The sequence below is a fragment of the Pinus tabuliformis genome, chromosome 6, assembly GCF_031772625.1.
Source record: "Pinus tabuliformis cultivar Carrire ecotype Pingquan chromosome 6, CPIR1, whole genome shotgun sequence".
NCBI classification, from domain to species: Eukaryota; Viridiplantae; Streptophyta; class Pinopsida; order Pinales; family Pinaceae; genus Pinus; species Pinus tabuliformis.
The window spans coordinates 397,049,790-397,066,396 of NC_142292.1; the positions used below are offsets into that span (position 1 = coordinate 397,049,790).

Sequence of the window (16,607 nt, forward strand, 5' to 3'; positions counted from 1 at the left end):
ATATAATATTTTTTTAGCCACTACAACACTTCGTAAGGTACAATGAATATTACACCATTGGATGGGAATATTTTTTGGCCACAACACTTCCACCTAGCCCATAAAAATTTAATAAATTAGCCACCCCTTACAATCATCTTTCCAAGATTTTGAAGTTAGTTGGAAGCTCTTTGGTCATATAACATTTTTTGGCCACTGCAACACTTCGTAAGGTACAATGAATATTAACCATTGGATGGGAATATTTTTGGCCACTACAACACTTCGTAAGGTACAATGAATATTACACCATTGAATGGGAACATAATGAAATCCTTCAACCTCAAGAAATCAAATAGATAAATAAAAATTTAGAACTTAGAATTGTCTTAATATGGAAAAACCCGGGTACATTTCAAAATTTTGAAATTATCAAAGCCCTTGGACTCCTTTGCTTAATCCATTTTAACTTTTTGGAACAAGAAATAACAGAATTAAATTACACCATAATTTATATTTAATGAATTTGTCAAAACTGTTGCATGGGCCTTCTGGAAAAAATTATTTATGTCAAAGGTATTCCTTCAATAAAACAGTGGGCTTGTATTGGCTGGTAGGCTGTTAGCAGTGGCCCAAGGTTCCAGTGGCCCAAGGTTTATTGCAGCGTCAAATCTAAGACCAACTAGATTTGAACCCGGTCGTTAGCTTTAGATTTTAAAAAAATTAAATAATGATAATAATAATTAAAAAGGAGAGCCAAAAAACCAAAAATATGTAATAGCATTGAACAATGGCAAAAAAGCATATTATTTTGTGAGGTTTTAAGGCCAGAGTACAATATTCAACTCTTGTTGCGATGAATAAAAAATGTCATCTCCCATCAACAAAAGCTGTTGCTTTCCTTTCTTTTTTTGCTATGTAAACACCAACCATGAAGATAGGGCTTGCTACATTATATTAATTTCGGAGACCTTGAGAATTTTAGAATCTAAAGATGCAAAACAAATTGAGGAACAGCTCAAGAAGCATTTGCATAAAACAACAATATATTATAGTTTTCGTCATTGTATTTAGCAGAACTAAAAGCCATGTATATACCAGTTTACTGTTAACTTTGCCAAGGAGACTGGTTGCCTTAAAATGCACGAGGTCATCAAGATACTCTATGATTGCGCCATATTGCCTTGTGCAGCTCGTCAATGGTGTAAAACAGAAATAAATTTGAACTAAATAAGGCAATTGAGTGGTGACTTCAAACAAGATAACCTTCTGGGAAGTCTGGAAATTTAGCATGTTGGGATCCACTGAACGCGGATGCAACAAATAGCTAGCATATCCCAACTTTAAAAGCAATGTGCTAAACGAGAACACTGACTACAACATAAACTCACATTTTACCAAGCATGGTAATAAACCAAGCTACTCATTCGAATTCCCCATGTTAAAATTGAAGCGATGTACTATTCACGGGAAATATATATAAATTGATTTATTTTATTTTGAAATGCCTACCAGTATAGGTCAGATTCTGAATTCCGGAAAACAAGAAATAAAACTCTCTAATCCTTTACATATTTAAATTATAATTTACAAACACTGATAACCTGCCAATAATAAACACTTTCTTCTGTTCATCTGCAAATGATGAGAAGGCAAAAGGACGGCATCAAGTGAGCCTTAAAAATTTCAAAAACAACAATATAGGGAGGAATTCAGGGTTTAAAAGAAATGGCTTTCTCCGGAAGGATCATATTTTTCGCTTAAGATGTGTGTGTTATCACACATCAACTAAGAAAAACATATACAGGAACTCCTTGCTTCCTGTACATAACTTAATTACTCTCCTACAAAGTTCAAAATTATCAAATTTCTACATAATCACAGTACAATATAATGGTATAGACTTTTAAAAAGGTCCCTTTTCGGTTGACAAAGGAATCTATATTTTGACCACAAAAACCCATATCTGCCAGCATATGTCTCTTAGCACTTCAAAATTGAAATGATGGAGTGCAGCTATAGCCTTTTAATCATTAAACTATCATTCACAAGCACTGAAAAAATTAAATTGTCTTTTTAACACTATAATTTGTAGAGAGGTGTGATCCCCAGTAACTTGAAACATTCTCTCATGACAATTGCAGTAGCCTCGCACAACAACAACCTACTTGTTTCTTCCTCTGATCCCACCACCTACAAGATCAAACGTGTGACAGCAAGTAAGCAACAATCTGTGAATGGACTAGTGAATTACAAAACCAAGATAACCGATAATTATTTTATGCACTATGCTTAAGATAGAAATAAAGTCAGACACCAGATATGGTGACAATTAATCTGACAATGTACAAGTAATTTAAACAATAAATGAGTAGGCATTTAAATCACTCTGCTTTTCCCTTGTTGACTTGAATACAATAGTAATTCAACATAATGCTTAGTGCATATATCTCAGCTGTGCTGATATTCAAGTTCGCTACCAGAACAAGCAGGTAATGCATTCCGCTTCCCGGCAGTAAAACAATTTTTTCCACATTATAAACTAAACAATTTTGCAAATTTCTCCCAAAAAGAAAATTCCAAGAACTCTTCCATGAGAGCTTGATGAGGCAATTGCTTCTCTTGAATAAGTTAATGAAAGAAGACACTAGCTGTCATGCAAATGGAAAAGATGCCTATAATGGTATTCTCTGAAATCATAGAGACTTTTAATATCGAGGAGATCCTACTGGAATTGGCCATTGTATATATCAAATGTTTCTCAATGAGCCAGAAGCCAAGTTTGGTCAATAATACTCTGTTGAATTGTAGGCCATGAATAACTTTGCATTATCAATACTCCATGCCTTCAATAATTAATTGCAGGTCTCCATTGAGAGAGGGGAATAGGTAATGCATACTGTTTCCTGACAGTAAAACAAATGTTTGAAACATAATAAACCCAAAAATCTTGCACATTTATCCCCAAAAGGAAAACCCAACGACTCAGGCTATGGTAGCTTGATGAAGCAATTGATTCTCTTCTATAAGTTAATGAAAGAGACCCTCACTGTCATACAAACGAGACAAGGTGCCCACAATGGGATTTCATGCAATCTTAGAGAATTCTCATGTTGAGGAAATTCTATTGGAATTGATCATTACACAACAAATGTTTCTAGCCCAAGTTTGGTCAACATTACTATGTTGAATTGTGTACCAAGAACATCTTTGCACCACCAATGCACCATGTCTTCAATAACTAGTATTCATTCATCTTCAATTTTTGTGAGCATAATTCTTTTTAACACCAACTCAACTCTGCAAGCCAAAATGCTGACTTGGGTTACCTAAAGTTCCTAAACTCAAGGTTTGAACAAGGCTCGTTGAAATGTCCTTTCCATTTGACAATAATTAAATTATTTTAATTAGCCGTGGTATTCTAGTCTATTTCAAGTAAATTTTCTTGTAAGATGGAATTTCTTATTCATTATAGAACCTAGCATAAATGACAATTACTAGGAACAAAAAGCAAGCCACGCACTGAGGCAATTAGAAATACAAGCATCCCGTTGGATTTAAGGAACAACAATTACCTCATAAAGGGGAAACAATCTTGGGCCCCCATTTACCATACCGGACATCTCTAAAAGGTTTTATTATTATGAAGACATTTATGTTGCCGCTTATATTTCTTCATTTTGATGAAGAAGCATTTTAGATATGTTTTTTAGAGGTTTTAGTTGTGGAGCAATATTTCATTTTATAGTTGTGAATAGTTGAATACCAAAAATATGTAGGAACTTTCAATCACTCTGCATCCAAAATTGAATCCCAACTATTAATGTTCTCATATGAAGAATATTTTTGACAGTAAGTTGGATACAAATGCAGATCTAGAATTGGATACAGATCTGCTGGATTTTTTTTAAAAGGTCAGTCTTCATTTTAATCAAAGATATTAGCCTACAGGCAACATAAAGTGTTGTTCTCTCTCGTTCATGGATTTCTCTCTTTCTAGCACAATTGTAGAGTTTTTTTTCTCTCTCAAGGGTTGCACCCTTCTTGGTTGATTCTTCAAGAGTTGGTCTACCCTCACGTAGGCTTTTTTATCTTTATTTCGGGATTAGGGTTTGTGGGGAACCATTCAATTCTCTCTGTTTATTGTGATTTTCAACAATCTAGACATGGATCTGCCAAATTAATTGAAAAGTTGGGATCCAAATACGGGGAATTGACGATTAAAAAAGTATAAATATAAAAAAGCCATGAACTGGAATACTATATTAAAATCAGATTCTGAATATATTTTGATCCAAAAAGCTCTCACAAATTCAGAAATGCATACTGCTATGAGAGACTTGGATTTGCGTGTTTTAACTTTTACGTTGAAGGGAGTGGTCATTTTATTGGCAAAAGTTAGGTCTTCAGGACCACACATTTTTCCTAGGTTTTAGATTATAATTTTCATTTGTTTTTAACAAAACAATTTTTTTTGCATGATCTGTCAGCTTGACCTTTCCAACAAAACGGAAACAGATCTCAAGCAAATCCTATGGTGGTTCTAAATTAGAGTTTTAACATCCCAATTTATTTTGGCTTTCAACTTTTCACCACCCTGGAATCAGTTTTCCCAAAACATGATTTCAGATTCACATTCTTTCACATGTTTAACATTTCCAGAAACTTGCCTGAGAAGCAAAAGCCAAAAAAAAAAAATCAAATATCGTATAAATGGGTTCTAATCTAAGGCATTCACATATAAAATAAAAGCTCAACCCTTAACCACTAACTTTGTTCTACCCTTTTGAAAAGCGGGAATCTAAAATGAACAAAGCAAGAAGACTATGAAGATAATGAACTAAACCATGCTTGAAATTTTCCATTCCACTGTATAGTTTAAAAATATTGAGTATAAAATACCTTGCAAGTTGAATAGAACTTCGTGAAATTTTCAGATAGATTGTAGAGGTATTCACATAATGTGTTTGGCAAAAGCTCCGTGCAAGCATCTTCAACAATCTGTATGGAAAAGGTACAATTATCATTTATATGCAGTAAAAGAAAATCCATAAGATAAAGCATAAATAAAACTCTTGCAAAGAACCCAATAGTTAAATAATGATGCTTTCAAAATCTCTCAGGATATCATTCCTATTATATTAATTCATTCCAATGATTACCAAATATGTCCAATATAATCCCCAAGGGTTAGCTCAATTGATTGAACCATCTACCCAAGGCATCATTCCAACGGGGAGGCCATAGGTCATAGTTTCAAATCGTCTGTCATCATTTGTAATAATAAACACATAATTGAATATTCTAGATTTTGGTTCAATGTCAAGTTCAGGTTTTCTAGGTGGGCTACAAACTTTAAAGACAGGGATGATGAAAGAGTCAACTATTTTTCCACTCTCTTCAAAGAAGATTCCCAGGACACAATCACTGAAGTGAAAAGGCTCTCAAACTCCTTTCCCAATCTTGTAAACAATGAAGATGATTTGAAACTGATGAAAGAGGTTGGGAAAGATGAATTGCTCCAAACCAATGTTACTTGGGAGCGGGAGCGAAAACGGGAGCGGGAGCGACCATTTTCAGAAGCTCCCGGTTTGGGAGCGAATCCCGGAGCGATTTTTTTAAAATATATATATTTTTTATATTTTTTAATTTTTGATACATATATGTCAACAAAAACATGTAGAATGATGAATTAGATATAAAAAACATAAAAAAGCATAGATTGAACCATATAACAATAATCATCTAGAAGTTATAATCTTCATCAAACACGTCCGCAAGTTAGTAACATAGTAACATACAACATATTGAGTCTCATGATTCATCAATCTTAAAGTTTCAAGCTTTCAAAATTCAATATATAACATTTATCATCATTGATCACCAAAGTTGTACTTGTAAGCTAAGTGTAACCATTACAACAAATAATATCTAACATGAAATGAAATGTTATAAAATGAAATGAAATGAAACAACTTTCAACTTTCATGAAGCATCATATTCATAATTCATTACTAATGAGTTATAATTGCCAACTTCAAACTTAAATTGTCATATATTGTTTAAAAAAATATCATAATAAATATGAAAGAGTCAATAGTTATAAAAGCTACTAGAAACTAGAAAAGAGAAGTAAATCTATTATCTATTTCTTATGCTTGGGCCTCTTGCCACCACAAGAAATGTCTAATTTTTTAGTCTTGTTGCAAAATCAGGATCTTTGTCATTAATATCACCCTCCAAGCATTAATATCCAGAGGTATCTTTGTCATTACCTTTGTATCTGTATAGGGATCTTTGTCATTAATATCACCCTCTAAGCATTAACATAAGATAGAAAAAGCATAGCATGTCAAGTCAAGATTTTGTTTGACTGATGCGTACATTTTTAGAAGGGTCATGATAGAGGAGTTCGACAACCAATGTCACTAACATCAAGGTACATAGAGGGATTGGTACTCTTGATTAAATACGAGTTCCATACCCTAATACATGACAAAATTCAATGGAAACATTGCAATCCCCCAATCCTGAAATCCTGAAAAACTGATAAGTCTGCTGGATTTTGAATGAAAGCTAAAATTCTACTTTCTTCATATGAAATCCAATGAGGACGAAACCACTCTCAAACATCCTGAGTCATTTCATGGTAATGTTAAAAATTTAAATAAAAGGATGAAAATGAAAATTAAAGAAAATGTCACTTTTACTTTAAGAATTTAACATTACCATGAATAGCATATCAATACTAGGGCCTAGACTTGATCATTAAGCTGCCCCACTCAAAAACTATTTGTTTCTTTCAAAAAAAATTGCATTTCGAACATTACTACAAAAAAAAAAATGCAAAAAAGGAAAAACGCTCCCAAAAAGGCAAGGAGCGAAATTTTTTTTAGGGAGCGCACTCCCGACCCGCTCCCGAGTCGCTCCCGCCCGGAGCGCGGATTGGGAGCGGGAGCGAGGGGGGGGGGGAGGCGCTCCCCCGCAACTATGCTCCAAACATTACAAAGCTCCCAAAGGGACAAAAGCCTAAGTCAGATGTCCTACTTGTGGAATTCTTTCTAGTATGTTATGTACTCATTGAAGGAGACCTAACAAGGGTGGTGGAGTCTACTAGAAACACAAGAAAAATGCTTGGGGCTTATAGTACCACCTTCAATGCTCTAATCCCAAAAGAGGATAATCCAACTACTTTTGAAAAGTTCTAACCAATATCCTTATGCAATTGTATCTACAAATCAATTCAAAAGTCATAGCAAGAAGACTGAAAAATGTTCTTTCATAGCAAATTTCAGGTGAGCAATTTGAGTCTTTAGAAGGATAATTTCTACATCCATCTCTAGGATATATTGAAGAACATATATTGTTATGAAACCAGCTCACAAAAAGATAGAAAAAAATAGATCATAGACTTAGAAATCAGCCTCTTCAAGGGGGAAACCTCCTTTACATTACACAAATGAACAATTGTTGGATGATACAAATGACAAAACCTCATTTCTATATATAGGAGTCTAAGAGGTCACAATATAATCAAAGCCGACATAACAATAATAATATAAGGGCACAAAAATAACAACAGTGGGCTTCTATGGGGCACAACGATAACAATAAGGGCTCAATAACAAAGTAATGGGGAATCACCAGTATTATAGGGACCTAACGTGGCCCTCTCCTTCAAAAAAGTGTTGTCCTCAACACTTGAGTAGTTCTGGATGCTTCTGTATAAAATTCTCATCCTCCCATGTGGAATCTTCAACGGTTAAGTTCTTCCACTTGATGAGATACTCTAAAATTGATCGATTTTGTTGTTGCCGAGTTCTTGTTTCTATGACTGCTTCAAGTTCCAATATGATTTTTCCTTCCTCATCAAGTTTTGGCAATATTGTTTGCTCTGGGAGCTTGTCACCTATAACCTTCTTTAAGCATGAAACATGGAAAACTAGGTGCACTCGAGAAGCTGTAGGAAGCTCAATTTGTATGCCATAGTACCTGTCTTTTGCAACACCTTGTACGGAACAGTGTTACTTGGGAGCGGGAGCGAAAGCGGGGAGCAGGAGCAAAAACGGGTGCGGGAGCGACATTTTCAGAAGCTCCCGGTTTGGGAGCGAATCTCAGAGCGATTTTTTTAAAATATATATATTTTTTATATTTTTTATATTTTGATACATATAAGTCAACAAAAACATGTAGAATGATGAATTAGATATAAAAAACATAGATTGATCATTGAACCATATCACATCAATCATCTAGAAGTTATAATCTTCATCAACCACGTCCACAAGTTAGTAACATACATATTACAACTGCAACATATTGAGTCTCGTGAATCATGATTCATCAAATTCAATCTTAAAGTTTCAACTTCAAGCTTTCAAAATTGAAAATTCAATATATAACATTTATCATCATTGATCACCAAAGTTGTACTTGTAAGCTAAGTTTAACCATTACAAGAAATAATATCTTAGATATTTCTAAGTTCTAACTGTTAACATGAAATGAAATGTTATAAAATGAATTATGAATAATGAAATGAAATGAAACAACTTTAGTCTTTCACGAAGCATCATATTCATAATTCACAATCATTACCAATGAGTTATAATTGCCAACTTCAAACTTCAAACTTTCATTGTCACAGTCATATATTGTTTACAAAAAATATCATTATGATATGAAAGAGTCAAGAGTCAAGAGTCAAGGACTCAAGACTCAACAGTTATGAAAACTAATAGAAACTAGAAAAGACAAGTAAACTGTAAATCTATTATCTACTACTACATGTGGCCCTTGCCACGAGAGTCTCCTGTATGAGCAGGTCGTGGTGGTCTTCTAGGAGTCTCCCGCATAGACCGACGACCAGAACTAGAAGGCACATGCCCTCCACATGAGGGTGTAGATGGAGGTGGCAACAGCAAAGGAACAAGACTCAGAACTCGAGCACTGCTACTGGATGGTGGAGGTGGCATGGCTGCTACAGCTACTTCATCTTCATCCCTTATAAGTTCCTCTTCCATTTCTTCAAGATGTATAGTGCCATCCTCCAAATTGTCATCCTCTGGGTGATTGTCCCAAATTTTATATGTTGGATCCTCATAAGCCCGATCACAGTAATGACTCAACAACCTCAAGTTGTAGTGCACATAAACCAAGCTTTCTGCCCGGTTTTCATTGAGTCTGTTTCTTTTCACATTATGTATGAAGTTGTAGGTGCTCCAACACCTCTCTGTAGAAGAAGTACTTACAACCTGTGATAGGACTTTTTTTTGCCAATTTTGGCAAAAATCCCTGGCCGCCATATGATTCCCACCATGTGAGAGAATCAAATCTGTCTTTGTCTTCCGTTGCATGGAAGGTACCAAACAAACCAGTGCCACTGAAGTATCTGCCTATTTCAAGGCGCACAGCTGCACATTCCTCCTTGTCAGGTATCAACTTTTCTAATGCATCCAAATATCCTCTAGTTACCTCTTCATCTAAATGGGTTTTGGTCTTAACCCCACCCCCTGGTGCAAGTTGGCCCAACCAAGGTGTAGAGTAGTATTTTGGCGTAAGGATATACGCCAAGCAATGTAGTGGAAGATTAAGTTTATTCCACCGTACACACACACAATCGTGAATCAGTTTGTACAAGTCGGGATCATTGTTATGAACTAAGTCACAGGACACGTCCCCTAGGGTCCTGTGTCCCGTATTTTACGTATTGGACACGAAAACGGCCCTAATACGTGTCCAATACGATTTTTAACGTGTCATAAAAATCGAATACGTATTCGACGTTTTCCATTCGTGTCATAAATTTTGAATACGCGTATTTTGTACATAGAATACGTTGCCCTAACGTATTTCGATGTTTTGAATACGTATTGAAAAAAAAACATGGTTTATAGCCCCTTCTTAAATCAAGAGAAAATCTATTTAAAGGCTTAAGGTTAGCTCTTCTAGGTATGCACTCAAAATGATTATTTTTTTGTGATCAACATCTAAAATCTCTTTCGGCCCTATGGAAGATTGTCCTATCAGTCGAAGTGACTTGATTTGGTTATCATCTATTTTTGCTAGGATCAAATCTCTCTCGTTGGAGGAGTCTTACTTCAGAGTTTTGTTTGGTGTTTGGGATTCGTTTGGGCAATGGTTTGTTGCAGGAGGAGACCAAATACTATTCATTAAACTCTTCTATGATCTCAGTCCTTATCAAGACATGCTACACGTACAATCTATATGTCTTGTTACGCAATTCTTGGCACTTAATTGAACAGACCCGTGGCAATCTTTGCCTAAGGTTTCCTCAGGGGGGTTTGGTCCAATCTCATGAACAACAGTGACCTCCTCAATTCAAATACATGTTTGTATGGCTATTGAAAGGAGGTGAAGACTAAAGGTTTTTGACCGGTCTTTTATTGCTTCAGCACTATTAAAATCTAAGCAGACACTTATCATTTCAGGCATCAAGTTAAGGTCTAGTGCAGCTTATTTTGTAGCATATATCTGAAAGTAATTGTGACATATAGCCATGCGATCACAAGCCTTGAAGCAATTTTTTGCAACCTCATTCTGAACCATTAATTTCTTTCAGACTTGCAATTAGGATCAATTTGGCAACTCCTCTTGGGAATACCGAGCTATGATATTCCTACTTATTTTGTATCTAGTATCTACTCTTTTGTATTTTCCATTGGCATTCTCTCAGGAGTCAGTATCTACTATAGTCTATGATCTATCTATGTACATTGTAAACACTGAACAGTGATACATTTTGATTTTGATGACTTAATGGAAAATCTGCATTTTATGGTTTTAATATCTAAGTTCTAAATTTATAATTAGTAGTAAGTACTTACTACTTAGTTTCTTATGTGCTTGTAAGTTGTAAATTTTGATTCTATTTATTTTTTTAAAGTGAACTATGAACTTTGAGAAGTAATTATATTTTAATTTGATTAGATAAGCTGCAACCTGCAATTTAATATGGATAAAAAACTATATTTCGGTATATATATATATATATATATATATTATTTATTAAATATATATAAAACGTGTCCCCCGTGTCCTGTTTCCAGGTCGCTGCGTTTCGTATTGAATACCTCGTATTTACGTGTCCTCCGTGTCTCGTGTCCTCGTGTCCTCGTGTCATGTGACTTAGGTTATGAACAATATCTTTTATTTGCCCCAACATGGTATCCATCTGCTCATACACCTCGCCAATCACTGGTTTATCTGTATCTGCAAACCGAATCATGTGATAAATGGGCTTGGTGAAATCCAATACTTGCCTCACAATTGACCAAACATACCATCAAGAGCGGCCTCCTCCACCAGTTCAAAACCTCGCCTGTCAGCTGCACTTGTAGCCCTTCCCTTTAATACCTGCCAATGTGGACTTGATACCATGCTAGCCAATGACTCTCTTACCTTCAAAAGGCGCCTGAAGGTGAGGTAATAGCTACCAAATCTAGTCCTCGCAATCTTCAACAACTCCAATCTTGAGTGACTGCGGAAAAGGCCATGGGTATTGCTATGATTTGTAATTAATTTTATCATTTGTTTGCCTTTCTTGTACAAATCACCAATCCATTTGTATTGCTCATTTTTGTTCTTAACAACATCAAGCATCAAAAGGTTCAATGTGTGAACCAAACACCCAGACCAAAATATGTTGGGGTATTTATCCTCAATAATTGCTCCCGCTGCCTTACAATTAGGAGCATTATTAGTCATGACTTGGATGACATTGTATGGCCCAATACGGTCAATTGTTTCAAGTAATGCTTCTGCAATGTTGATGCCAGTCTTGAACTTCTCTGAGTAATCATATGCATTTAGAAAGATGGAACCACTAACAGACAAAGCAAGAACACTTATCAATGGCTTGCCTTTTACATTTGTCCATCCATCAGATACAATGGACACCCCATGGTCAGTCCAAGAACTTGTCATTCTATTCAAAGAATGTGATATTTTTGCTTTTTCATGATCAAGTCCAGCGGTTCTTGCCTTGTCATACCTAGGGCTCTTGTATCCTTTAGGGGCATCATTTATGGCAGAAACCATTTCGTGCCAATAAGGTGAGCGAAGAACATTGAATGGTATCCCACATGCATAGAGAAACCTGTAAACTTTTGAATCCACATCATTCCTACACCCCTTATCAAGGAAATCTGATATGGTTCTACGCCTTAAAGCTGGTGACCCTATGCCTCCATATCCACTGCCTTGGGAGGATGCTGAAGGAGTTCTTTGTGCTTGTGACTGTGAGCTTGGTTCAAAGAAACCCCTTGATTTTTTAGATTTGTATTGGGCTTCCTCCTCTTCCTTTATGTATTTGGCTCTATCTGTTGCTGACATAGCTGCACAAGTTTTGATTCCTATTTTTTTATCTCCATCTCATGGCCTTTTCCTGCAGAGATGTTTTCTGGCACGGGAATATGAACCTGTGTAATTATTGTTGCAATGGGGGCAATGAAATTTAGTGGTTCCACCTCCTTTCCCTGCGTCAGGCCTATTAACATATTTCCACAATGGGGTTTGGTCTTGTTTAGTTTTTTGAGATTCATGTTCACCCTCCTCCAGCTCCTCATCGGGGTTTTCATCAAATCCTCTCTGTCCCCTTTCTTCATCCCCCTCTTCATTTTGAATTTGACCCCTCATTTTCCTACTCTCCAGCACCATAATAACCAGAAAAGGGACCAAGAAGAAGAAAATGCCAAGAAATATAACCAAGTCCATGATGTTTGAAATTTGTAGTTTTGAATCTGCAAAAATTAATGGGAATGGGAATGAGAAAATTAAAAATGTATTTACTATTTACTATTTATTAATTTTATTTATTTAGATTCATCATTCATCATTCTAGAAAAAGTTATAACTTTATTAACCTACTAAATTACTAAGTTACTAACCTCCTTGCAGGCTTGCTCCTTGCTCCTCGACGCTCGCTCCTACTCACCCCTTTGCACAAACTCCTTGGCTCTCCTCCAACTCTCTCAAGTCACAATGACATAAAAATGCCCTCCAAGCCCTTATATAACCAAAAAAAATTTAAACAATTTTTTTTCACGTTTGGATTTTTTTTCCGCGACTTTCGCTCCCGACGGCAGCGTGTGTCGCTCCGGGAGCGAAAAATAAAGCCCAGGAGCAATCGCTCCTAGGCTTTATTTTTCGCTCCTGAAGTCACTCCCTGTTTCGACAGGGAGCGCAAATTTTTTTCTCGGGATCGCGCTCCTGACCCGCTCCCGAGCCACTCCCGCCCGGAGCGCAGATTGGGAGCGAGTTCGAAGTGGTTGGGGGGGAGGGGGGGGTGCTCCCCTACAACACTTGTACGGACCATAATACTTTGGTGACAATTTATTATCCTTCTTAGCTTGTTTGAGGGACATTTGTTTATATGGTTGTAGTCGTAGGAATACCCAATCACCTACATCAAAACTTCTTTCACTGCGATGTTGATCTGCCTGTTGTTTCATTCTATTCTGCGTCAAAGTGAGGTTATCCTTTAAGAGTTGGAGAACTTGTTGTTGATGCTCGATGTGATCTTCCACTGCTTGAACCTTAGAATTTTCTCTTAAATATGATGTGATGGACGGTGGATGATATCCATAAAGTGCCATAAATGGGGTCATTTTTGCTGCAATATGGAAGGAAGTGTTATACCACCATTCAACCAGAGGCAACCATTTGATGCATTGTGTCTATTTATATGATACAAAGCAATGAAGATATTCTTCCAAACATTTGTTTACTATCTCAGTTTGCCCATCAGATTGAGGATGATAAGATGAGCTATGAGTTAACTGAGTACCAAGACAAGAAAATAATTTTGTCCAAAAATTTCCAGTGAAAATGGGATCTATGTCTATTAAAATTGGCAACTAGGGCCAAACTCCATGTGGGTCTACTTATTCAAGGCAACTGATATTTTTCTTGGATTCCTCTCGTTGAGAGGTGTAGGATTGATCTAAAGATCATCCGATTCCGACATGTATGCATGGAGATATGAATTTATTTGTGTTATGAGACAATTCGTCAAGGTCGGCCAACAACCAAATTGCCCCCACTTGTGCTCAACGTTTTAGTATCAAAAGAAGTGGCTTGCTAGTCATTTGCACACACACTTTTTTTGTGATCTCTTCCTCTCTACTTGTCTTTGGGTTTTGGTGGGAGGAGAGATCCTAAGAGAATACGCTGCCCTAAGAAGAGTTGCCCTAGATGTTGCCATGGGAAAGAAGGATCTACGCAGCTCCTAGAAGAAGATGCCCTAGCTCTATGTTGTCATGGAGAAGACATGCCCTAGATCTAGGACACAGTCAAGCAAGTGACTACGATATGTTGGTTGCAACAGCCCTCAACGCAGTCATGGTGAAAAAACGTAGACCTAAACGCAGTCATGGTGAAGACCTAAACACAGTCATGGTGAAGACCTTAACGCTGTACACGCTGCCTTATCTAGACCCTAAAAGAGATCCCTAATACGCTGTTCTAGGCCGCAGTTTGAGGAGGGTTTTCATGTGCCCTAACTGCTGTGAGTGCAAGCCCTAGCCGCAGTCCTATTGGGAGGACCATAGTCTTAACCCAGCCGCAGAGAATGAGAAGAGTTGGTCGCAATCCTAGGGGATCTCTAGCTATCAAAGAGAAGACCAGACGCTGCCTAAACGCAGTCCATGGAGAGGCCTTGACACAGGCAAGAAGACACCCTAGTCTCAGCTCTCAAGGAGGCCATCTTGGCCGCAGTTGGAGAGGATCCTATCAGCCATTAGACACTATAAGGAATGATTGTGCAGCAATAAGGCTGATAGGAAGTCATTGCTGTTCAAGAGTAAAGATAGTTGGGTTGTCAACCTTGCTGCTGGGCTAGGCCACAGGCCATAGCTAGCAGCATAGAGGACTGAAGTTTGATATGACAGCATGTTTAGGTGTAGCACAATGGACAGTATGGTGTAGCACATGATGTAATAAGATGTCAAATGGTTGTATTGTCAACATCAGCATGGTTGTATTGACAGTATGTTTAGATGCAGTGTACTTGGATGGATGCAGCATGATAAATGCAATGACTATTGTGGGCAGCATGGATGCAGTAAAGTGCAGCACATTGGTACAGCATGGTGATGATGGGCATGTAGATATAGCAGCAGCACGATGCATTGCAGTAGCTTGTTGATGATGAATACAGCATGATGATTGGGTGCAGCTCAGTGATGGGAGCAGCACAGTGATGAAAGCAACTCAGTGATTGGGTGCAACACAGTGACAGGTGTAGCATGATGATGAGGTGCAGCACAGTGATGGGTGCAACATGCTGATGGAATCACCTTGGAGGATCAGTTGAAGTAGTATGCCTTCACCTGAGATCAATCTGCTACCTCATGTGTTACCTTCTTTGTGAATATCTCTTATCTTACTTTGTCAAAGTCAAAATGTTGACTTCTGATGTATATGTACTATCTCTCTCTCTGCTCAACTATTGAAGAACATAAGAAGAATTGATCAAGGGTTTCCCCACATTGGTTTGTCCCTGGCTGGTTGTTAAATTGGCAACTAGGGCCAAACTCCATGTGGATCAGCTTATTTATGACAGCTGATATTTTTATTGGATCCCTCTCGTCGAGAGGTGTAGGATTGATCCAAAGATCATCCGATTCCGATAAGTATTTATGGAGATATGAATTTATTTTGTTTATATAATTATTACCAAGCCGACCAGCAAACTTGAGTAGGCTCAGAAGCCCAATAGACGTGTCTATTCATCATCTACGTTCTAGTATAAATTGGTGAGGATTTGAAGTCATTTTAACACACATTCTTGGTGTGTTCTCCTCCTCTCCACGTCTTGGGTTTTTGGAGAAGGAGGGACACCTAAAATATACAGTAGCTGATGCCCTAGCTACAGTTCAGTTGTGCTCTAGCCGCAGTGCAGATGATGCCCTAGCCGCAGGCTTATAAGAAGATCTAAATGCAGATAAGAGGAGACTTATGTGCAACATGAATAAGCCCCTATACGCTGTCTCAAGAGGCTCCATCCGCAGATGAGAGGAGGGCTAATATAGGCCCTAAATGAAGGTTTGAATCCATTGTCTATTGACCCTATATGCAGCAAGAAAGAGACTCCTTATCCACTGTCATAATCTGCCTTAGCCGCAGTCAAAGAAGGAGGTTCCAGCCACAGCAAATGGAGGTCTTAAGCAGCTGTATAGTAGTGCCCTTAGCCGCAGTAAGGAGAGCCCTTATACGCAGCTCAAAGAGACCCAGTTGCTGTCACCTAAGCCGCTGACATAATGCTACATTGCTGTAGGTAACAGCGTGGCCTATTTCAGGATTGTTTGGGCATAATCAAGCTGTTCTTGATCTCGGTGTGCTGAGAAAAAGAATCCGCAAAAGGGAGGAGCTAGGGACAGTAGTTTAAGGAGCTGTTTGGATCACTGTTTGAAGGGACTAAAGTTACAGTCCACTGATGGGCTAGGCCGCAGGCCATAGCCAGCAGTTGAAGGCCTTTATTTAGTAGCTGCATTCAGAAGGTAAGCAGCCCTATAAGGCAGCGTATCATTGGAGGATTGTATGAAAGCTAGCTGCAGTAATCAGGTGAACTGTGGGGCATGGTTAAGGTGTTGTGGCTCTCAGAGGGT

General features: G+C 37.6%; 1 protein-coding gene across 3 annotated transcripts in view; it reads right to left on the bottom strand.

Moving 5' to 3' along the window:
- Positions 1-1,437: 1,437 nt before the first annotated feature.
- The window catches only part of LOC149258976 (arginine--tRNA ligase, cytoplasmic-like), a 284,232-nt gene continuing 269,062 nt past the window's right edge, over positions 1,438-16,607 (bottom strand). For all 3 annotated transcript variants that reach the window (XM_089417091.1, XM_089417083.1, XM_089417097.1), the window contains exons 17-18: positions 4,882-4,980; positions 1,438-2,172 (exon numbers count right to left, since the gene is read on the bottom strand). In XM_089417091.1, the coding sequence (XP_089273217.1) occupies positions 2,062-2,172; positions 4,882-4,980 (210 nt within the window). In that variant the 3' untranslated portion in view covers positions 1,438-2,061. The remainder of the gene's footprint in view (positions 2,173-4,881; positions 4,981-16,607) is intronic.